The sequence below is a fragment of the Colias eurytheme genome, chromosome 17 (genome assembly GCF_061535395.1).
Source record: "Colias eurytheme isolate Ceu_HAF_F1 chromosome 17, ilColEury1 Martin Lab GWU primary, whole genome shotgun sequence".
Taxonomy (NCBI): domain Eukaryota; kingdom Metazoa; phylum Arthropoda; class Insecta; order Lepidoptera; family Pieridae; genus Colias; species Colias eurytheme.
Genome location: NC_142996.1, coordinates 4,092,056 through 4,117,799, shown reverse-complemented (window position 1 = coordinate 4,117,799; position 25,744 = coordinate 4,092,056). Strand labels below are relative to the sequence as shown.

The window sequence follows — 25,744 nt, the reverse complement described above, 5'->3', positions numbered from 1 at the left end:
GTATAATGCAAGATTTGAATCTCGCCTTAGTACCAACATTTATATTTAAACTTCTGTGCAATCAATATTTCTTCAAATTTATGAGAACTCACACCACAAGCAACCTCTATGTAAAGTTTTTATATCCAAGCAAATAATTATTATTTTGACGAAATGAAACAGAAGTTTAGCCTCAGTACGCACTGTGAAGTATTCGCGAAAAAACAACTTCGCATAGGTCTGTTCAGGGCCAGGGAAACCGCTAAGTAGGCTTTTCCTTGACACAAGACTCTGTTGAAACTCGGCAACTGACACAAGGCTGCTGTGACACGCCCTAGCGATTATTTAATTGTTATTAAAAAGGGACATTTTTCTTCAAATTCAAATTCAAAATTAGGTAATGCCATCAAAATGAACTACATATTTGAGCCTAGAAAAGTGACACACGCTTGAAAGAAATTCTTGGATCTTGGATATAAATATAGGGTTATGAAAGATGTTTTATTTCTAGTTTGATGAATTTTAAGTTCATGTCATCATCATCATCAGCCCGTTTGCACTGTTGGGGCACGGCCACGGGCCTCCTATGAGGGTACAGGCCATAAACCGCCACGCTGGCCAAGTTCGGGTTGGCGGATAAATTCATGTATGAAAAACCAAAATAAAATATATTTTTCAATCTTTACTCTTCTTTAATATACATACTTAAAGATACGGCTTCCTATGAAACCCTGGTTTGCGAATGAGTTGATGATAATGTTATTAGATGCAAGATTTTCATATCATGGTAATGCAGCTTATCTTCTCAAACTACATTACAAAGTTTATCAAAGTTGTGAATTGGAACTTTAGTAGATAAAAGGCTTAACGGGCCGATGGCAGTGTTAGCGCCTACAAACATTTACTATTATTCTATCGTGGCTTGGAATATACGTACTAAATATATATAAATAATCTCAAAGACAAAATAACAGATTGGTATAAAATTACTATTAGGTATAAACATGCAATACTGATATAATTGAAAGATAAAAATAATCACTAATCGCATTTAAAAGCAAAAATCAATCTCCCATATCCAAATATTTAAACACGGAATGAGTTTTCGTAACACTAATGTACTTATACGGGGCCGGACCAAAGTTGAAGTGTTTCGTAAGGCGACCCTTGAGTCGGCACTTTCTCCCGACGTTTCGAATAATGTGAAATGTTCTACAGCATTTTATGCAATTCGACTTTAAAACCTCCTCCTCACCTGTGAACTTTAAACCTGTGAAAATTTATCGCTTTCAGTTTTCGTGCAATGCAGTAATCTGACCTACATGCAGCTTATATTTACATGGCAAGTGTTAAATGGATTGAGTTTAAAATGTTTTGTGTTGGAATTGAATTATAAATTGATTGAAAACGTATACATATTCAACTCATCATTCGTAGAATTTTCTCTACATTATTCGCAGTATACAATAGTTTCCTGAATTCTGTGAAGTTTTAGATACGCCTTAAGATTTCAATATCATCAAATTGCAATTAATGCTTTACTACTCATTAAAAGAAAGACACACTTCAAATACAAGACATTAAACCGTTAAGATGTATCAAAAAGTCGCATAAAACTATAAGTAAATGGCACAATTTGTTTGTTAACAATATTTATGAGTGTGACGCAACAGAACTCATTTCCACGAGAAGTTTACGGCGAGGTGTTGCGGAAGTAGTTGGTGTAATGCTAACTATTCGACTTAGTCTTATTGTTAGACACCGCCGCGTGTTCCTGATGGAACTGGGCTAAGTAGATCGTGTAGAAATTCATTTGTTTTATAATGGGAAAAATTAGTATCGTGTAGATATTAAGCTACATAGTGATTAAGATGTGTATTAACATTATTATAAACTATCTTGTAATCCATACTAATATTATAAATGCAAAAGTAACTCTGTCTGTCTGTCTGTTACTCAATCACGCCTAAACTACTGAACCAATTTGCATGAAATTTGGTATGGAGATATTTTGATACCCGAGAAAGGACATAGGCTACCTTTTATTACGAAATATGTACCACGGGCGAAGCCGGGGCGGACCACTAGTATAAAATATAGTTAAAATACCTGAATATGTAGGTACATATATAGAAAGAGAAATCTGATGCTATAGAAAATGATAAAATAGAGTAACCGAAAATTCTGCATCCCCGTCAAATATTGGTTTGGATGTTAATTTTAAACGTAAATTAATGCATGTATGTACTATAGAGCTGCCTTGAACGTTTGAAAGCATTTAATTATAAACCATGAATTATGCATTGTCTATGATCCAATTAATAATAAATCCTCCTCGCTGCTCTCGTCGGTATTCAATTGAGTTTCGGGACGTTTCAATTTCGGCCGGGTGTGTTGTTTTTATTTGTGTTCCGAATTAAACGTTGCCATGTTGCCAATCAAAATTTATTCGAATATAACGAGCTCGGCAACTATAGATTTTAAAATCCAATTATATCATTGTCTGCCGTTCAGTATTTTATACACATATTTAAAACGTTTTACTATACTAGTTCCCTTTACATAGTGAAGTATCTTAACTTGACGTGTAATGAAAACAGCCAATATATCGATAGTATACGTAATTTATTATGGTCGAATTGCCATAAACATAAAGGCATGCCTCCACAAAGCCTACAGAAGCTGTAAAGCAGTCAATAAGCTTAATGCCGGTCAAGTGTCTGGCTCGTTGCCGGCTAAACGCCCAGTGTTGGCAGTGTCCACGGTAGTTATCACTAATCTACCCCTGTAACCTATGTTTCCGTGACAGCGATCGAGTAATTCGCATCCATCTACTCATTAATTAAACCTACGTACAAATGATCACTATTTCCGTGTTCTACGTCATGCTACATGGTGGTTAATGATACGAATTGTTTCATTGTTCAAGTATGCATACGTGAAGTCAACAAGTCCGAATGTATTGACGATTGGTATGCACGTACATTTGGTACGTACTTTTTATAATTTAACTATGTTTGGTTTTATCGTATTAATTTACTTCGATGTGAAGTGTATGTACACAGTAATTAAATCACGTGACTCACGTCAAGGATATTACAACTAGTTATAAATAATTGCTCTAAGAAACAATTATAATATAGTCGTTGTATTTGTTTAAGAATACAAAGTACAAACAATCCTAATAATAAAGTTATTCATTGAGATAAACCGTGGCTCGAGGAAAGCTTTAGTACAGCCGCGTTGGTCCGTATGTTGGCAGCGCGGAACAATGTAAACTGTAAGTAGGTGTGGGCACAATATTTACAGTGAGGTGTGCAGCGAATGTTCGTCATTTGTCTAGTTCATTGTTCGAGCGCGTTGGCACACGCTAATGTAGTCGGCCTAGCAACGCTCGATTCCATTCACCTCTCACCGAGCGTGAACGGTTATGTTGAATACTGCCGCACCCGGTCTTACATTTACTAGCACATATTCCAATTTTATACTTATCCATCGCCTCGACCGATATCACTTGCGAGCCGATACGTTTCCCACGATATAAATCATGATATGAGTCATCGACCTTTTTTTACAATCAGTTTCATAGAATTGACTTACTTCATCATCAAATTATGCTGCTTTTAATTATTCAATTCATAATAATACATAATATGATAGTCAGTAAAATAAAGCCTTTGTGCAGAAATTGATTGAAATTATTTGTAACCAAGAAGCGTGTATCACGTGTCAATCGTCTGTTTATTTACCGCCCGCCATGTGAACTCTACGGTAATCTTCTAGAATACTAATAGCTCTGTCGTTCAATCAGACGTCACAGTATATTTAATACACATTAACAAAGTGAAGAGTGATCGTTCAACGTTATTAAAGAAAAACTAATATTGACTTAAAGAATACCGCACGTTTTGGTCGAAGAAGTTTGCAGTCACGATTGAGGCGTGAATGTTCCCTACATTCACTACCTTTCACTTCCCGCTTTTATTATACCGCTTTGGGCGACCGGAGGCGGCCTTGTACCTCGCATGCCCAGTGAGCGTCCCTTCTCGTCGTACAATTTACACCGATTCAAACATAGATGACATCGTAAGGCGGAGTATTCTCGAAGGACCAATTAATAGAAACCATGTGCAGAAATTCAATACGTCGTTAATAATATTTGGAAGCGGTTTCCTGCTGTCGCATTTAAAGATTTCGTTTGCAATTACGTTCTGACATCATAGTGGACGCAAAAACGGCCCAATGTAAAACGAAGTTATTATAGATGTGGTTTTGTAGATAATGTTCGCATGTGTTAGAAGCTCGCCCCAGGGCCGCGGTAACCTTGGCTTTTGAGCGGCGACTTTCACGGTTAGACGGCCGTTCGTTACATAAGATGAGCGCTCGATACTGATGCGGAGACGCCCGTCGCCAGCATCTGCTGTGATGTCATTGTGACCATTCACTTAACACTACTAAACCGGTTTATCAAACTTGATGCTTTGATAGCAATGTTAGTATTAAAATACTGAAACCAACGCTTAATATAATTTGTTTTAATGGTCAATAATGATTAGACTCTTCTAATTACTTTTAAATTCGATTTTATTTTAAAGTTCCGTTTTCATTAAATAAGCATAATTTTAGAATGTATAGACAAATACCATTTATTATCCGCTTGTATTATGCGCCGTAAAGGTATGGAATATTGACGGTGGACCTATAAGGTCATATTCCTTCAAAATAACAGCAATATACTAATACTACTAATATACTTGCTCGTAGTAGCAGCTACATATTATAAGCGCCCCTATTGATTTTGTGGTTGACATTTAACAATTATTCAACGTGACTATGAATCCTATATTGTTCCTTGTAAAAAAACAGTGAATTATAACGAAATGTATCTATAATTTCAGGTACAAGAGCGGGGAGCGCTCAGTGAGGGGCGGGGGCGGCGGCGGCGCGGAGGAGGCGCGGCGCGGCGGCCTCAAGGCGCTGCCGAAGCGCGCCCGCACTCGCTGCAGGGGCATGAACATGGGGCAAAAGCTCTCCGGCAGTGTCAAGTCGGTGTCGCGCGAGTGCCCGGCGCCGTTCAAGGCGGTGGTAGCGCGCGAGCTCGCGCCGGAGCCGCCGCGGCCCGCGCGGCTCGACGCGTTGCTCGACGCGCCGCCCGCGCATCCAGACACGCAAGTCAAACATGCGTGGAATCCAGATGACAGGTGATTGCTTTTTATATCGAGTATTTGCGACTTGGTCAGCTATCTATCCTACCCATCAGGTTTATGAGAGTGTTGTGTCTGTGACAAGTACTACATGAATACTTGGACTGATATTTCATTCGGAGGCTGTAAAATAAATAAGGACACGTTCAGGCATAAACTTCTTCGAACTTAATGTTTTGTATGAATTATACAGTAAATCTGCTCGTGCATAATTACTTCCCAAAATGCTAAAAACTTTCATTACAAGTGCCGAAGAGAACAAAACAAATTTAAACAGTCTATGTTAACTAGTGTAGGGTTTTTTCCTCTTCACAAAACTGCTTCTGAGTAACAAAGAGATTTAAGCCGAAACACATTTTAAGCGGATATTTGTATTGACTTAAAGAACAAACACTCGGGACTCGGGAGTTACATCCCCTGCATCCGTGTGCAACTTTCTAACATATTACATAATATATATATAAGTATTATTTACACGGAGTTTGCGCTTGTATGTGTTAAGGCTTTCAATTTGAACATTTTGAAACATTTTATGCTATTTATGCTTATAAAAGCTGCATTGCTAGGCCACGAATTGTGATCATGTTTTTTGCAAAACTTGTTCCAAAATTCTCGTTTCGTTCGTATGGTATAATTAGATGAATAATAATTGGAAATTGAATGTTACGTAAATAACGAGATCCTGTACTAGTTCAGGAAACTAAAAATTAAACAAGCCATTATTCTGTATACCTTCACAAATACGTATGTCCTTGTCGTTTGCCATTTAGCAACCAATTCTCCTCATACATTTCGTATTTGGCAGCACAAGGTTGTATTATCGATAAAGTCGTAGGTCAATAGGTCTTCACTTGTAATTAATGCAACTTAACGACAATTTAACGGAAATATTTCGATTTTATTACGAAATCATTGTGTAATAAGACTTTCTAAATTGTCAGAAAAGATAGATGATAAATATTCTGTGTCTGTGTTAATAAAGTAATCATATTGTTCATATATTTGGTGTCAAATATTAATAAATATAATATTAATAATTTATATTTTACATAGACCTATTATTTTTAGTTATCTTTATAAATGTTCATATACCACAACAATATAACTTCTTCTTTACAAGATTTCTAAATCAGCATAACTCAATACTAACAAATACTCTTATCAATTCCAGATCATTAAACATATTCGTGAAAGAAGAGGACGCGTTAACGTTCCACCGGCACCCGGTCGCGCAGAGCACGGACTGCATCCGCGGGCGGGTGGGCTACTCGCGCGGGCTGCACTGCTGGGAGGTGGTGTGGCCGGCGCGGCAACGCGGCACGCACGCGGTCGTCGGCGTGGCAACGTCGCACGCGCCGCTCCACTCGGTCGGCTACCAGAGTCTGGTCGGTGCGACGGATCAGAGCTGGGGATGGGATCTTGGAAGAAATAAGGTTGGTTTTGTTTTGTTTTAAGCAGTATGTATAATGTAGATAAGTGATAGGCGAACCTATAATACAAACCAGTACCACAATAATTAAGCTTGACCTCTGGAAATCCCAATATCTTGTTTATACAATTGAATAAAGATGACTCCTAAAATCAATGACGACCAATGTCAAAAGGACAGATTGGTCATACAGCGATATTTTTCTATAAGTGGTAATGGTCGTTTATTCTCACGCATAAAACAGATTATATCTGGTGTGCTCGTGAAGTCAGGTTATTACATGACATTTGTATTACCATGTGACCGTGTGCAGCATATCTTTCAATTTAAACGGAATTATTTGCTTAAAATCAATATTTAATGAAGCTCAACAAGTGCTGAAAGATACAGTTATAAAAAAAATACAGTGCATATTCGATTTATTCACAAAATGGAATGAATGAAATGCCTGAGAACCGTAGCAATGAATTGTTAACGTTTCCAGGTGTACCACAACGCGAAGGGCACGGGCGGCGGCAGCACGTACCCGGCGCTGCTGCGGCCCGACGAGCAGTTCCTCGTGCCGGACCGGCTGCTGGTCGTGCTGGACATGGACGAGGGCACGCTGGCCTTCTGCGCCGACGGCCGCTACCTCGGCGTGGCGGCGCGCGGCCTGCGCGGCAAGACGCTCTACCCCATCGTGTCCGCCGTGTGGGGGCACGCGGAGATCACCATGAAGTACATCGGCGGCCTCGACCGTGAGTACAAGCAATTACTAGATAAATAATAATGTTACACTAAACAATAATTAGGAATTACCTGTTACAGGTGCACCTAATTAGTAAATTCGTAAGTTTCTAACGGATGCATTCTGCTGTTTTTACTGTTTAGTATGTGTTTTAAAAGTTTGAATGACTACTTAGTAGTAGTAAACATTTAATTGTGTGTAATAATGTAGTAAACATATAATGATTGTGGACCTAATCAAATATCAATAAATTGATGAAGTGATTTATAATTTTATTTAACGTAATTTTATTTTAAACATATAACTATCCTTCCACGTGTCTGAGATGATTTATGTAACACGACATGTAATTCGCAGCCGAGCCGCTGCCGCTGATGGAGCTGTGCCGGCGCGTGATCCGGCAGCGCGTGGGGCGCGCGCGGCTCCGCGCCGCCGCGTCCCGCCTGGCGCTGCCGCCCGCGCTCTCCGCCTACCTGCTGTACCGGGCGCCCTAGCCGCGCGCCGCGCCCCCGCGCCCCGACGAGGTAAACCCGCGCCCCGCCACGTGACGCTCGCGCCCCCGCCCGCCGCGCCCCTCGCCCCGCGCCCTCACACGTGACGCACGTCAACAGGATACGTGCTACAAGCCAGCGTGACACTCAACGCACGCTCACCAACGGGACACAAGATTCACGCTCGCAAGCGCAACATGCGAACTTCAAGTGTACAAGTGATATTTGACCAAGAAGCTTATATCTAATACATTGGAGATTTCAGTATTAACATTAACTTGTAACAAGAAAATATGGCCTTGAATGACGCCTGTATGTTTTTTTATCCCTTTCACACCTAACTAACTACCTAGGTGTGAAAGGGATAAAAAAACATACAGGCGTCATTCAACGTCATATTTTCTTGTTACAAGTTAATGTTCATACTGAAATCTCCAGTGTATTAGATATAAGCTTCTTGTATTTGACACGTGGCACGTACAAGCATAGGTACGTGCTGTACGAACTTGTACTGGCGTGCGAATAGTACGACACATTCGCGAGCGTTGTATGCGAACTCGTACTAGCGTGCACGTTGTATGTGACAAACTCGCAAGCGTGATACGGGATTCACGCTTACGAGCGTGACATGGGACACTCGCATACGTGATATATGAACTTACGTGACAAAAAAATACACACGTGTAATCGACGGACTCGCTACTGGTGTACGATAGATGACAAATGCATTCACATATTAGTGATATTATATGTATAGTATGTAGTTGTATATTGACTCTTGTGCAAAACGTGACACTTATACTCGTTTTGAGTACAGTAATGACGATCGCGCAATTCGTGCGTAGACTGGACACATAAGTAGATGCATTACTTGAGTTAGAGGTAGACTCAACACCGACACTCAAGTAATGCATGACACATTCACTTATAAGCATCTATTTCACTAATCGTATGATTCATCACTGAATACACGAAACACGACATGCACTCACATACATTTTAGCCATATACACAATTTCAAGACATAAAAAACTATATAATGATAACGTTTACACTACCAACAAATTTAATAGCTTTAATTTAAAGTACTTGACTCGGAAAATATAAAACTTTATATACATCTGTGGAGATTTGTTATACATATAGATGAATTTACTAATCGGATACAAATTAGTTATAATAACAAATAATTTCCTGAAATATGCCTTATAAATACGCTTTACGAATGTATACACGTGCGAAAATTTAACATAATTAGATATAGCAATACATGCAATAACGTGTACGGTAATATACGTCGTCGAATATATTATGTTTGTTTATTATCACACACTTTTAAATGCTAGCAAATGTCACAGATCTATATAAATATTGCATAGATATCTATAGACTATATAGAATACATATTTATGTATAGGTTGTGTCATAGTGTGAGTTCGTATGTCACGTATGCGGGTATATGCGGGTACTAAAGCGCGGACGTAACTGTGATGTTTACCAGGCGGGTCTGTAAATTAGCCCACTATATTTTTGTTGCATAGAATAGGACTATCGTTTTATAATACCGTATAAAACAAAGTTTTATATATCAAATATTCTATGCCGATTTGAATGTGATAATGAAGACAGTTAAACGCAACCGTAATTCTAAATGCCTTGACTCCAATTTTATAGTTTACCGATCGAAATATTAACAAAACTCTGTTATATACGGTATTGTTGTAAAGCAGCACATATGCCATCGAATTGTATAATAAACCATAGCAATGTCACTGTTTGCTATAGACATTATGTATTAACAGGTATTTAGATGTATCGAACGCTGTATCTGTGCCTATAGAAACAAAATACACGAGCTACTTACAAGCAAGCAAAGTATAAGGTTACGCTTTAACAAAACAAAACCTATATCTGTAGAGATGTTTACAATAATAAGTATTGTTCTAACTCTCGGTGAATCTACACTGCTGAAATATATCTATAACAATCACATCACTTTATAAATCACATGCCAATATTATATTATTTTATTGATAAATTTGAATGCTTTTTTTATAATCAATTCTATTTTGTTAGCAGTGTGGATGATCAATAGAATCGATTACTTTATACGATGTTACACAACAATCAACTTTTTTTATTTTTATATTGTCTGTGATAGTTATACTTTAATAAAACGACAGTCTATATGAACATTGATACAAAATATTTGCAACAATTATGCTCATGTCTCATTTTTAATACAATTACATAGTATCGTATCCGCGTCCGTACGCGGTTGAAATATTTTTATTTCATTTATAAATAATTTAACTATAATAAAACGTAAATGTAAGTTAGACGTGACACTAAAAATTACCAAAACTATTTTAGCTCCTTTCACCAATAAAGCGACAATGATCTCTTATAGAATATTCTGCATTGCGTCTAGTCATTGCAGACTCGTATCAGCGTGTTAGGAAATGTTTGGAACTATTGCAGCAAACTCACGAGCCTCGGTAATTATTATTAAAATCAAGAAGCTTATATCTAATACACTGGAGATTTCAGTATGAACATTAACTTGTAAGAAGAAAATATGGCCTTGAATGTCGCCTGTATGTTTTTTATCCCTTTCACACCCACTTGCCAAGTTAGGTGTGAAAGGGATAAAAAAACATACAGGCGTCATTCAAGGTCATATTTTCTTGTTACAAGTTAATGTTCATACTAAAATCTCCAGTGTATTAGATATAAGCTTCTTGATTAAAATATTAGAAATGTCATTGTCCTATAACTTAATGATACGACGGGTCGCAATTAGCCCCGTACACTAGGCCAGTGTAATCGTTGGCAATCTTAACACTAATTTATAATTAAGTGACTGGTTTATTTTTAGTTTAGGATATTAATTCCTATTATAAAATCGTGTGAGTGTGTGATGTATATATCTATGGCTACACGCATTTTACTCACGTTACGTGAAAGTCACTGAAAAACATTATTTTAGATGTATGTATTTACATTATTTTCGTCGATAATTCCAGGTGTTTTAGATACCGTACCTCGAATGGTAGGCTCCATTGTGTCTTCTGTTGTGACATTAGATTAGGTAAACGCAATAAATTAACGAGCATAGTCTTATAAAAGCACTGTACTAAATAAAATGTCAGCCATTTTAGACCCAAATTAGTTGTATCTTATTGAAACCATGTAAAATATAAGTACTTCCAATTTAATAAGATTTTTTTCGTACGTAGTTTGTATCGCATGTCTAGATCCCGAGCGGGAACTCACTTTGTAATCGTCGACATTCACATTTATCTCCGCGATAAATACACTTTTTTTGCATGATTTTTCTACGGGAACGTGATTACTGATTATATATTACTTTTTCAAATGGGAGTCAAATGTGAATATCGATATTGTGAGGAAATTATGATAAACTGCCAAATGCGAAATGTATGTGTGAGTGTGCGTTGTATGCGAGAGACGTATGCGTGTGTGACTGCGTGAAGTATGCGGCGTGTTTGTGTGTAGAATGGTACTTTGGTTTCGTTGTGTAAGAGAAAACAATCAAGGTAATATAAAGACACCAAGCTATATTATTGTTGGGATCCTTTATTAGATCCCCCCCACGACCGAGACTAGTTTGTGTGCATTATTTTATTTGCATGGTTAATATATTAATTATATTGTGTTCCGGGGGCTCCAATAAAGGATCTTTCGCGTGAAAACGATAATTGTTTGTGTTCTATGAACCGCGTTTAGTCCTGTATATAAAATAAACATCGTTTGCGAAGTTCAATGACTTTATTATTGTAAGTGAAAATGCATTTTAGTTTTATAAGTTGTAGGCAATATTTTAAAGTCATGTCTAAACAGAAATACGATTGATATTCGAATCTCTTAGATACATTGATTACAAAATAGGAAAAACGATTGGAATACATAAATATAACTGGTTAAGAAAATAAAAATAATATGAAATTAATCATTGTCTTTTATTGTAATTTAAACATACCTATACCTGTGTCTATACCTACTTCCCTTATGAGTTATGCTTTTTTCTGTAGTACATGTACCATTTTGTTGCATGCATAAACCTATTTACTTCAATTATTTTATGAAAATAAAATGTTTGTAATACACAAATTCAACCGGTTAAGAAAATAAATTTGAACTAAACTTGTCTAAATATTTTATTGTTATTTAAAAATATACATTTGATGATTATTTTAATTACATATCCCTGTCCTTTATATGCCACCTTAATATATGACCTAATGGTCATATTAACACCGACTAAAACTGAGCTACAGGGACAATAGTTGCAATATGTGTACTACTTTTTTATAAAAACACCGCCTTAGCAGTTTACTAGTTTCTGATCTACATGACAAAATCCTTATGTCGAAATCTAGTGATTTGTTTCAGTTTCATATCAATAAACAATTACTCAAATAACCTGAAAATTAAATGATCTACCAAAAATGATTATATTTTAAAGTACAATATAATTTCTTATAATTAGGTTTAAGAGGAAAAGGAAAATATCAGAGACAACAGGATTTTCAAAAGTTCAAAATCTACTCAAAATTAAGAAGATTTGATTACTTAGTAATTTTATACTGGTGGCTGTTGGTTATTAGCCTATTATAAAAACCTGTTGATAAAGACATTATAAATTTATAAAGAATAGAAAAAATTCGATCACGAGGCGGGACTCGAACCCGCATCCTTCGCGCCATTCCGGGGCGGATGCCTTACCAACTCAGCCACTCGTGACCCGCCAGATCGAATTTATTCTATACTTTCAGTTTTATGTGTCTGAAGGGACACACCGCGCGCCATCTATTGAGATGATTAACAACCATTTCAACCAAAATGAAGCACTTTTCAGTGAATACAATATTGTAACGATGGAACACGACCTTTTTTGTTGAATTTATATTTTTGGTTTTATGGCATTCAAATGCTTTATATTTTTGGTTTTATGGCATTCAAATGCTTTATAAAGCATTTGAATGCCATAAAACCAAAAATATAAATTCAACGATAAAGACATTTCTAATAAGTATTAAAACATTCGTTCTTTTTTTGTTGATTATTTACAAAGTCTTCACCTTTGGTTGTATAAAAATGGTATCTTATAAGCTCTGGAAGATTGCATTGAAAATACATAAATACACATAATACCCCAGCCACACTATGCTACTCGTCCTGCTACTCGTGCTGCTCCTCGTCCTGCTCATCGCGCTGCCGCTCGCCTCGATATTGCCGTCTGGCCACACACTGCTCTACTCGCGCGATTAATCGCGACGCTCTTCACTAGGGATGGGTCGTCGACGTATTTTTCATCAACGAGACTAGATAGTTAAATGTCATTCATCAACTAGTCATTCAACTAGTTAAAATCTTCGACTAGTCCATGTGTAAAATAAATAACTATTATTAAATAAATTCTTAAAACAATAAATTCTAATCTCAATAAAACAATTAATAAATATTTATGCTTTCTTACAAAAATTATACTCCCTAAAAAAAGTATTACTAAAAAACTTATTATCGTTTGTTTTTATAGTTTAAATTCAAAACATTGGTCTTGTAAACCAAAAATATTTTTTTTAAAAAACTTCAAAGAAAAGAATTTATTCTTATCGTTTAGCCGTTGAATTCAACTAGTGCATTGGTGAGCGATGGACTAGTCGAATCGTTGAGTGTACATATAGACGGTTAATTTAACTAGTCCGTTGATTCCATGACGCCCATCCCTAATTCGCACTCGTATTGCCGGTCCTTTGACTCGCGCGCAAAAGCCGACAGCAGTGAGCAGGACGATGAGCACGACGAGTGGCATGACGAGTAACGTGGCCACACTACGTCCCTGCCTACTTCCCTCGTCACTTCCCATACCACTCGTCGAGTCGTGTGGCTGGGGCATAACAAAGACAATACTACAGAAACAGCAAAGGGCGGCCTTATCGCTAGGTAGCGATATCTACCAGGCAACCCAACAATCAGAGGAAATTTAACAATAATTTGGAAAATCCAAAAGTGCACGCCTCATATTTTTTTTTTAATAAATATGGGTCATTTTCAAAATATTTGTACGTCACGAAATTGTCAGTAAACTGTTTCGTTAGGAAATGTCAGGAAGTTGTAAAAGTAAGGCTGTATTCAGAATAAGGTAATATTACATATAAAAAAGTAAGAAGTCACTAGTTAAAAAATATATATTTTTAGTTACAAAATAATCAACAAACAATCAATTTTTATAATTCTCTGTTTGCTTTTCCTTTTCTTTTCTTCTATCATTAGCTTCTTTCCATTTTTGTCTTCGAGCTTCTTTTTCACTGTCATTAAGATCTGATATTTTTCTTTGTCTTTGTTTCACTTTCTCGAGGTGTTTTTTCCTATTCTTTTCATATTTTTCAGGGTTTTGCTTTTTTAGTTTCTCAATGTATTTTTTTGCCGTTCGGCACCGGTTAGCGGCATTCTAAAACTAAAAAAAGCTGTTGGATATATGTATTTTGAATAAAAATAAAAACAAAAGTAAGCATCACTCGTGTGGGTGGAAAAGCGATCAACACTAAATGCAATAAGGCAAGCGTTATCCCATCAGAAACCACTTGTAAAATTGGAGGCCAAGACTCACTGATCCGCTTTCACTATAAAAAAGTTATCAGATCCCAGGAAAAGTCAAGTCCCTAAGCCCGACTTTACTAACCCTACATCATGGTTTAAAAAAGTATGGCCTGTAGTTACAAAAAAATAATCTTGAGAGATTAATTTAACACACATTTTAATATCTTATTTTCATACTTTACACATGAGACCACAGCTTTACCGTCTACAATTTACTGACGTCAGTAAATGTCAAGAAATTGTTCGTCAGTAACATGTAAAAAATAACCTAAGAAATACTTTTACACAAAACATAATCACATTTACCATTAGATTGAAAGTGTAATCTATTACTCTAGTCATAATTTAAGTATATTACAAGTGCGGTAGGTCAATTCTTCAAAATGTACTTACTTTTGTTGAGAATACGTCGTTAGGAAAATGTAACTAAATTTTTTGCACAGCACACTACAGGACTTCTTCCGTGTCTGGACGACGAACAAAATGGCGGCGCGTTAATGTGACCTTACTTTTCGTGACATGACTAGTGTTGCCAATGATTAGAGTTAGATTCCTCCTCTTTGTGATACAAGAAGTTGGTTAATTATGTCAATAAATCAGTGTCACGAAATTGTAACGATTGATAGGGACATTTTTATAATATGTCATTCTTCGTTTATTTAAGGTAATTTAAATAGTTTAATCTATCAGATATAACACTTCAAACATTGCTTTTTAATTATGATACAAAAAAATAGGAAGTTTCATACAAAAATTCTGATAAAAATATTGGTTTTCATTGTCGTCCACATAGGGGACATTAAAAAAATGTATGGAGTTTTTTTTGTTACTTTATTTTCACATTAAATTTATGTAAGAATTTGAATCGCAATTCATTGCTTTTTATCAGAAATGATATGCAGTATGCTTAAGTTTAGTCTGTAAAACGTTAACAATGATTTATTTCAGTCGTAACCATATTTTTTTCGAAGATTTTTTAGGGGGACAAACATTTTGTAGTAATGTACAATTATTTTGAAAACGACTCATATTTATTAATTATTATTTTTGTTTATTTAATAACAATTAAACCACATCGAATCAGACCCTGAAAAATGAAAGGGTTCTATTCCTGAGCATACTCAAGCGTAAGAGAAAAAAAAAGACTCGATTAGTAAAGTATTTCGGTCGCTATCGTGTTAACAAGAAAAAGGATCCGCACATACAGACACACGGACGTCCAAGACAGAACTTTTTTAAACTGTTTTTAACTAGTTTAAATAACAAAAATGACATCAAAAATATCATGAACGTTAAAAATAGTGTTTTTTCTTAATATGTGTGTGTATGTATTATCTTACAAGTGCAATGTATGATACATAAAGACATTTTAAGTTTGAAAAATCAGATGTTTTGCGCGAAGTGACAGTAGTACCCACCTCAACGCTTCGCTTATGAGGCGTGCAATATGATGTGGGTGAGACCAGTGCAAACTTAGCACCCCATCAATGGAATTTTGGGTCGAAAATGACCTTGATCGTTAGGTCCCCGTTAGGTCCTTTAAGGTCCCACAATTTTTTCGTTAGGTCCCCTTTAGTTTTTTTTAAATAATTTTTTAAATTTTAGGTATAAAAAAAAATGCACTTTAGCACCCCATCCATAGAATTTTGGGTCAAAAATGACCTCAATCGATAGGTCTCCGTTAGGTCCTATAAGGTCCCACAATTTTTTCGTTAGGTCCCCTTTAGTTTTTTTTTAAATAATTTTTTTTTAATTTTAGGTATAAAAAAGTTACACTTTAGCACCCCATCCATAGCAAAATTGGCAAATTTTATCAAAATCGTATTCTTTACCGTTAGGTCCGTATGGGCTCATCATTGAAATTGTTGAATTATTTATTTTATTAAAATTATAAAATAATAAAAACCTGCGCATGCGCCTTAGAGCATTAAGGCATGCGCACATCATACATAAACAGCGCGAAATTTAAAATGGTATCGTTTCATTTATTAAATAAATCTATTGTTCTGAGAGTGCTTATTTATTAAAAACCTACTTTTCAACCTAGAATTAAAATAACCTGGTATTAGTGTCAATCTATGGTGTCAATATATTTTTTGTAGCGGCCACAGGGCCACACTACGGTCGAGGTATAGATTCGGAAAGAATAACATGCAACAAATCATTAATTTGATTCGGGATGACCTTCGCGTGGACACTCGAGGGGGCGGTATTCCAGTGGAACTGCAAGTGATGGCAGTTATTCGATATTGGGGCCGGCATGAGGTAGATGTGACTTGTGCTCTAGTTTTGGATATATACAATAGAAAAGCCTGTATAACGATCTATTACATTACAGATCCAAGAAGATTGTGCTGACATTCACAGAATGAGTCAACAGACACTTTCCCGTTTGTCCCGAAATGTTGCTATTGCGTTAGCTTCTAAAAGTTCGCGTTATATTAATATGCCGTCGAACTCAACCGAGGAAGCCAAAGCAATTAGGAAATTTGAGGCCATAATATGCGGGATGAAGCGTATCATTGGTGCAATAGATTGCACTCATATTAAGATACGCAAAGTGAGTGGAGAGGCTGGACAGTACTATGTTAATAGGAAGGGACATTACTCCATTAACACTCAAGTATGAACATTGTACAATAACATTTTAGTTTGATCATAGTGTATTTAAAGTAATAAATTTTCATTGTTATGTGTGCTATTATGTGTTTCTAATTTATAATAATATTGATGACAATAATTACAGGTAGTATGTGACTCTGACCTTAAAATCTGCGATATTGTGTGTCACTGGAGAGGAAGTACACATGATTCCCGCATATATAGAGAAAGCTCAATAAAGCGGAGGTTTGAGGAGAATGAATTTCATGGGAAGCTGATTGGAGATAGCGGGTATCCTTGTACTTCGCATCTTCTAACACCAATATTAAGACCAAGGACACAGGCAGAAGAAAGGTACAACCTGAGTCACATACGAACGAGGAATACTGTAGAGCGTTGCTTTGGGGTGTGGAAGCAAAGATTCCGCATACTCAACGAAACAATGCGAGGGTCTCTGCAAGTGATCAAGACCACTATTGTTGCTTGTGCAGTTTTGCACAATTTAGCAATACTCTTTAATGAGTCTATTTTAAATCAAGGTATTTGTGCAAACTAATATGTAAACAAAGTATATTTAATAATGCCAATACATAAAAAATAAGCATATTTTAATTCTTTATTTTGTATTTTTCTAGATCCTTCAGGCCTTGAAAATCAATTATTAATCGATCCAACTATCCCTGATAATATAGAAGATGAAGACGAAAATATAAACAGGGCCATTTATATTGAAACTTATTTTAATCAATAAAAACCATATTTTATTATTTTTCAAAATTTATTTTTTTTTAAATATTCCTCCTCTAATGCAAGTATTTGGAGCTTCTTCTCGTGAAGCTCCCTCTCTTGTTCTATTCTTAATAGGTGAAGCTCCCTCTCTTGCTCTATTCTTAATAGATGCAACTCTTGTTGTTGCTTCATTAATTCCTCCCTGCTTTTTTTTGCAAGGAGGAATAATTGATGCTCGTAATTGGAATTTGATTTCCCACTGTAAAAATAACATAAACATTAAACATTATTTCACATAAATCACAGCTGAACAATAAGCACAGGAAATTTCATGAAATTCTATTTTCAACATTACATACTTACGTTTTTTTTGGTTTAGCTTTGAAAATATGATGTGTAGGATTTATACGTGGCAATTCAGTGGAGAAATTTGGCAATTCAGGCTAAAAATAAAAAAATAATAATTATTTTAAAATAATATAAATTTTATTTATAATACTGATATTTTTGTATAACATAACTGATAAAAATATTATACAAATTATTATATAATATGATTACCTATGCATGTGCAGTGCTTTCATCATTTTCATTCAATTTCAATGTATCATCAGCAGACTCCTTAGTAACTTCCTATAAATATATAAAATATAATTACTCAATCTCACAATAAAAAACTATATATGCATAGCGCTATTATCCCTTAATGGATATTCCAAATTAAGGAATAATAGCAGTAGAAAATGTAAAAAATATAAACCTGTTGGCCATGTGTTGCATCGCTATCGAAAGGATTGTTATCAACCACAAACTCATTAGGAAGAGCTGCTATAAGCTCTTGATCTTCAGGCGGAGGACTTGGTGGCGGAGGTCCCCCGCCTGTCATGTTTCTTGCCGTTCTAAATTTGTGTTCCGAAGCCTTAGCTTTCTTCAAATTCCTCCACTGATTTTGTATTTGGCTTAAGTCCCTTTTATGGAGTGAAATGATATTATAACTGAAATATAAATACAATAATAATGTTATTACACTGTAACAATTTATTAAATACAAGAAACTGTTAGAATAAGTAAAACTAAAATAACCAAGACAAAACATCTTCCCATGCAAGTTTTTTTGCTGTATTTGTATTAGTCGACGTATCCTTATTCTCTAATATAATATGTGCTCGCTCGAGCACTAATTATTTTCGAAGCACTTTCTAAAGAGCAATATATATTTATTAATAAGCATTAAAACATGTAAGGAAATAAGTACATTCTATTAGATTTCTTGTGTACATTACGTACCTTATCCTCCTCACTCCAATTCGTCGAACGAGAACGTTTATTGATCATTGAACTCATTTTAAATTAAAACTGAATTTGAATTTATCAAAAATCTCAAATCTGTACAAATGTTTGAAATTTGAAAGTTATCAATATCCTGTCAGTTAAACGTCATACAAAATAAAGTCTACCATTCATATTTGTCAAAAAGTACATTTTTAGTCAAGTTTTACGTGAATAGCGGGTTTTATTTCGATAATGTTACTAGAAAAAAATACATATATTGACGTAACTTAGTTGAGAGACTGCTGAGATAGGTTTATAAGTACCTAAGATTATTTTAATCATTGTTTAAGGAGTTGAGAGTTATTTAACTGAGAGGTGTTTATGCAACAGATCAGTCAGTTTTTATAAGTAAGGCTGGTAATTTTTTACGACATCACATTAGAAACCTCAAAAATAGCAGTACTTCTCCACTATTTAATGGATGTTATTATACATATAAACCTTCCTCTTGAATCACTCTATCTATTAAAAGAAACTGCATCAAAATCCGTTGCGTAGTTTCAAAGATTTAAGCGTACAAAGGGACATAGGGACAGAGAAAGCGACTTTGTTTTATACTATGTATAATATAATAATGATAGTGATAGCACAGTATTACAATATTATTTCCTACAGTAAGGAAACGCCTTTGATGTCGCGCGATGCCGCCGCCAGCGTAGGTACTTACGCTGCCACACGAAAATACGCTAGGGTTGCAACAAATGGGAAATAAAACAATTGTGATTATTAATATTATGATGAAATCATTTATTCATATGTACTTACATTCAAAATAATTGCGATTATTAAATCTGATGTAATCATTTGTTCATAAATATATAATTACAGATATTGCACTGCTAAATATTATTTACGTGGACACTTTATTTTTGGATGTTCTTAATTGTATATTATACCATTTAAGAAGTAATGCATTCGCATTGGGATGTACAATCTGATTAGAAAATAATGAGGACAACATATACATAGCTTTGATTTTAATTCAACAGATACAATTATTAATACAATCTTTCTGAAATATTGTTTCCTTCTGGGATTTCAATGTAGATTTACATCCGTAAACGGAACAGTTTTTGCGCGCCATAATAGAATATGTAAGTACCTATGTATAATAAAATTATTACACAAAAAATACGACTGCGTCGTCCTTTCGCGATAGTTAATGCAAACTCAGCGTGATTGCATTAAGCGGCCCGCGTCGCCCGACCCCCCGCCAGTTCCCCTCCGTTTCTCTGCACAAGTACATTCGTCGCCATACTGTAGGAAATATGGTGATACTGTGGTGATAGTCCGGCTAACGAAAGATAAGACTGGAAAAGGCGGCAAATTCAAAAAATCATCATATTAAGGTAACCTAATGGTAACTTAGGTTATAGTTGGAAATAAAGTTTTGATACTTTAATTTATTATTACGAGCTTTGTTTTTTTGAGAGATTAACAACCTCTACAAACTCTTCATCTATATAATATTATATATATGTAATCTGGTACAGTTATCTGATACAGATAAAAAAAAGAACAGCTAGTGAAAGTAATAAAAAACATAATAAAATACAATTAAATTTTGTTTAATCAATATAATCATATTAAATCTAAAAGCCGCGTTCAGCCGCGAATAAAGAATAAGAATCACTATCATTATCTCTGACATCATTAACTCTTCCATTTCTGCAGTTATTCCATCTTGTTTTTTTTGTACTGCTCTTCAACATGACAACAACAACATTTTGAACGGACAGATCGTTCAATTTTATATTGTTGCTTTAATAGTTTATAACTGGATTACTGGTATCATCCATGCAAAATAATAATAATAATATTAACCCATTGACCACCGTAAGGCCCGATCGGGGCGCGACACAATAGATTTTCTATTGTGTCTGTGATTCCGAGGACTGATGGATTAAACAAATCATATAATGTGCAATGCAATCAAGATGAAAAGTATCAAAATATCAAGTCACACTGTGTGTTTTTCCTTGAAAACTACATCTCTTTCAAATTGTTTCTTTTTAAATTTATTAATCATAGTTTAAAGTTTTCGTCATGTTTTCAACTCAGTTTTCAATTATTAGAAATCACTAAAATCCTAAGCTAAAATCGCAGAAAATAAAATCACTTTGACAAGCTTTGACACATCAACAACTCAGGTTTTAATGACAGTTAACTGTTAAGTGTTGCCAAATAAATTTTCGAAATAAAAAGCCAGTCTCATCTTTCGAACCAGACGTGACTAGTATAGATTTATTTATTGATTTAATAAATGAAACGATACCAATTTAAATTTCGCGCTGTTTATGTATGATGTGCGCATGTCTTAATGCTCTAAGGCGCATGCGCAGGTTTCAATTATTTTATAACTAGTGCCCCGGCTTCGCCCGTGGTACATATTTAGTATCCTATATCCTTCTCCTGGCTCTAAACTACCTCCCTGCCAATTTTCAGCTAAATCGGTTCAGCCGTTCTTGAGTTATAAGTGGAGTAACTAACACGACTTTCTTATAAATATATAGATTTTAATAAAATAAATAATTTAACAATTTCAATGATGGACCTATACGGACCTAACGGTAAAGAATACGATTTTGATAAAATTCGCCAATTTTGATATGGATGAGGTGCTAAAGTGTAATTTTTTTATACCCAAAATTAAAAAAAAAATATTTAAAAAAAAACTAAAGGGGACCTAACGAAAAAATTGTGGGACCTTATAGGACCTAACGAAGACCTATAGATTAAGGTCATTTTTGACCCAAAATTCTATGGATGGGGTGCTAAAGTGTAATTTTTTTATACCTAAAATTTAAAAAATTATTTAAAAAAAAACTAAAGGGGACCTAACGAAAAAATTGGTGGACCTTAAAGGACCTAACGGGGACCTAACGATCAAGGTCATTTTCGACCCAAAATTCCATAGATGGGGTGCTAAGTTTGCACTGGTGTGGGTGAGCAAAAATAAGGCAATACTAACACATTGAAAAATGTACAAAATAAACATATACAAAGCTAACTACTTTCTAATAGTAATAAAATACATAAAAATAATGAAATAAATAAATACATAAGTACGATAATAATTATAATAAATAGTTAGCCGCTACCGAAGTATCGGCCACCAGGGTGACACCAGTTATCATGGTAATTAATTATCATCATCTCTTGTGTGAATGGCTAACTTCTTTATTATACCAAAAGTTATTAGTCTTTGTTCCTCAGCTTTGTTCTGTCTAACCAAAAAGAAAATCGTTGACAGATGACAGTAGACACTTGACGATGACATTTCAGATTTCAGAATTTCAGAACAACAGCTGCTGCTGAGTGCTGCTTATCTTCACGTTGCTGTTTATTGTTTAGATATTAGAATATTTATTATTTAGTACAATAAATAGATTTAACTGTATAAGAATCACAAATAAAAATGGACAGTATTTGGTTAAAGATAAAGGATCGTAAATTCTTTGTAAAAAAAGATCTATTATGTGAATATAGTGATTACTTTAAAGCTATGTTTAGTGGGAACTATGTGGAAAATGAACGAAAAGAAATTTCTATAGATGTACGTCCTCTTTTAATATTCTTAAAGTACAGGTGGTTCAATAGGATTTAATGAACTAATTGTTTAAATTTGTTTTAGACGTTGGAGCCTGATATAATGGAAATTATACTTCAATATATGAACGTAGGTCTCATAAATCTTGGGGATCATACAATCCCAGTTATAGGGGAAATCGCAATAGCCGCCAATTTTCTTCAAATCACGGAACTTATAAAACAAATTGAATACATATTAGATTTGCAATTATCTGAATCCAATTGGTTAGAAATTATGTCTTTAGCTGACCAATGTTATTTCCCAAAATTAGAGAAACTAGCTATCGTGCACGGTTTATTATCATTTAAATCTATGAAGCCTGAATACATTCCAACACTAAAAACACTCAGTTGGTATTTATCCCATCCATACTTGGACTGTGAAAGTGAACTAGATGTGTATAAGTTTGGCGCTTGTTGGATAATGCGACAGGAAACCGGTGTAGATGCATTACTAATTATTCTTGGCTGCCTAGATGTCACTAGAATCACTATATCCGAATTATCTGAAATTATTAGCATGATGAGAGAGTTTGAAAATAGTCTTCCTGCCAAGTAGTGGAGTGCTTGTTTTATTTACTTCATACTTATGGTAGTATAAAGACAGCCAATTTGCCCAAACTCAAGATTAAAATACGTATAAAATTCACAGAAAGAGTATGCAATGAAGTGTTAAATTTAGTTGAGAATAATTCTGCTCGTAAAATGAATCACACTCCAGTGGTACCAATGTGGCTGTTGAAAGAGTCAAAACCTGAGTTACTGCCACATTGTCTCTATTCCTATACAAAACAAAATAAATTTGAAAAATGGCTCGAAGTCGCTGATAAAAATTTATGGGGGTGGAGTGTGGTGTCTTGGGGGTTGAGTAAAATTGTAGTTATTTGCGGGGAACACGGACGAGGGACTGGAATGTTCATGCAGGATGTTAAAGTATATGATACATTGAGGAAAACATGGACCAACCACGGGGTTCAGTTGCCATCACGTAGGCATGCAGGCTTCGCTGTCAAGGGTGATTCTTTGTATATTGTTGGTGGAGTAGGTTCATTTAGGTCAGTTAGTAGTTATAGAAATCTAAAATATCACAGAATTACCACAGCCTGATTACTTTATATTTGTATATTCAACACATGATAATTTCTTATTTCAGGGTAGTATTAGATACAGTAATAGTATATGATTTGAAGCAGAGATCATTTAGAAAAATTGCCAAATTTGCGGATGCAATTCAAAGTCCTGCAGTATGTTTACACAATGACATGGTGTATGCCGCAGGACACAAATATATATACCGTTTTGAAGATGTGGGAAGCACAGAGCAGTGGAATAGTGTAGTTCGTACTGATTTAAGAATGAGTTGCATGAGGTCATTCAAGAAGTACATTTATTGTACACAGAGCTATTTCAGTCACTTGTATAGATTCAGGCCTGATGAAGATGTGAGGTTGCAGGCCATTACAACATTTTCAAGTCCTCCAGCTACTATGTGCAATTTATGTAAGTTACAATACTGAATTGATTTTGGATAACAAAACCTATAAAAAAAAAGTTTGTTTGTTTTAACATGCTAAACTCGGTTAGTGTTATAAATATATATAATTTGCATATGTAATAGTTACTATTCTTGTGTATTTTCCAATTAAAATCATTCTTAAAATCTACCTATATTGTCATAATTCATTTGGATTTTTTTGTATCATGTTAACCTGATCCATAAAATTCTGTAATACAATTTTAATTGTTCCACAGATGATTGTCTCCTAGTATTCACGAGGAGTGTCTGCAGGCAGTCAGCTATAGTATCAGTGGAAGGGTACAGTGGTGAGAATATTCACGATAAACCTAAAGTTCTTTACAACGAAACAGGCACTTCCATGAGAGTCAATGATGTAGCAGGATCTTGTGTAATAATTACTGAAAACCCAACCGACATAAAATGGGAAGGCACACAGTATATTAAAAAATATCTTCAGCATTATGATAACGAATAAAGTATGAAGTAGATGTTGTGTTTTATTTATAGACCCCCATCCTTGATACTTACGAAATTCTATCCATCATGAAGGGAAATAAATTCTCATCTAATACGTTCATTATTTACGTATATTCCCATGCTATAATATTGCAACTTTAGTAGTTAGCACAGGTAGTTACTTAGCGAGACCGGAGACGCAGCGCAGCGCACTTTTCATTATCAAATTTATTATCGACATTGTCCTAATTGGCTAATTAACATAATATTCAAAATCAAATAAATACAATTTATTCCCGAGGAGCATCACATGCGAATGGTAGCCCGTGACGCGCTACTCCGCGCGCACCCGCTTTCGGTCGCCACCGGCTGCTGGGCGCGCCACCGACACGCTCGCGTGGCACGCAAATTTCGTCAACCCAAAATGTTTTTGAAGTGAAAACTTCTTTAGCGGCGTTGAGCACTTTTTCTGTAATGGGTATAAAATCACTCGCGTCAGGACACGTGACCTGATCGAAAAAGCGTAAGACGGATGGATATCAAACATGCTCAACGTTAATAATCAAGTTTTCACTTCTGCCGGTACTCCCGGAGTGCAACCCGTCTTTTTTTTTCTACTCTTATTTATTTCCTCTTATTATTTTACAAATAATGTAATCAATAACATGTCCTAATTTATAATTTTATTCGAAAATGTACACGTGTATCTCTTGATAAATTGCCAAACAAATGATAATGAGTGTGTCGAGCAGTCTAGCGCATGCTCGCGCATCAGCGCGCGTACTCGTGAAGCAAAGCGCACGCCAGCGTGTCATGTTTCGCGTATTAGACAGAGTTTTTTTGGAAGATATTACTATTTTTAACCATTTGCGATGTAGAAAATTAGAAATGGAACCGAGATAGAGTTCTATAATTTTAAGCAATAGAAACACTGAAACCGAACCACTACACCGATCACATTTCACAGCTTCGCAACGCATCCTCGCACCACATTATTATTGGAGAACAAGTTTTCTGTTATTTCTTTGTGATTCCTATACTTACATGCATAAGATGAAT

General features: G+C 35.3%; 2 protein-coding genes and 1 non-coding gene across 7 annotated transcripts in view; 2 read left to right on the top strand and 1 right to left on the bottom strand.

Moving 5' to 3' along the window:
- gus (splA/ryanodine receptor domain and SOCS box containing gustavus) overlaps nt 1-11,803 on the top strand; it is a 65,331-nt gene extending 53,528 nt beyond the window's left edge. For all 5 annotated transcript variants that reach the window (XM_090111465.1, XM_090111461.1, XM_090111463.1 and 2 more), the window contains exons 2-5: nt 4,878-5,180; nt 6,355-6,616; nt 7,097-7,349; nt 7,697-11,803. In XM_090111465.1, coding sequence (XP_089967591.1) covers nt 4,990-5,180; nt 6,355-6,616; nt 7,097-7,349; nt 7,697-7,833 — 843 coding nt within the window. In that variant the 5' untranslated portion in view covers nt 4,878-4,989 and the 3' untranslated portion in view covers nt 7,834-11,803. The remainder of the gene's footprint in view (nt 1-4,877; nt 5,181-6,354; nt 6,617-7,096; nt 7,350-7,696) is intronic.
- Nucleotides 11,804-12,521: 718 nt separating this feature from the next.
- TRNAS-GGA (transfer RNA serine (anticodon GGA)) lies at nt 12,522-12,597 on the bottom strand. The gene has a single exon. It is a non-coding gene; the product is annotated as a tRNA-Ser (tRNA).
- Nucleotides 12,598-22,425: 9,828 nt separating this feature from the next.
- LOC149901163 (kelch-like protein 32) lies at nt 22,426-24,707 on the top strand. The gene is given in 5 exon segments (XM_090111460.1): nt 22,426-22,675; nt 22,754-23,264; nt 23,267-23,765; nt 23,864-24,210; nt 24,463-24,707. Coding segments are annotated over 5 exon segments (1,737 nt in total). The 5' UTR covers nt 22,426-22,537; the 3' UTR covers nt 24,705-24,707.
- Nucleotides 24,708-25,744: the final 1,037 nt, after the last annotated feature.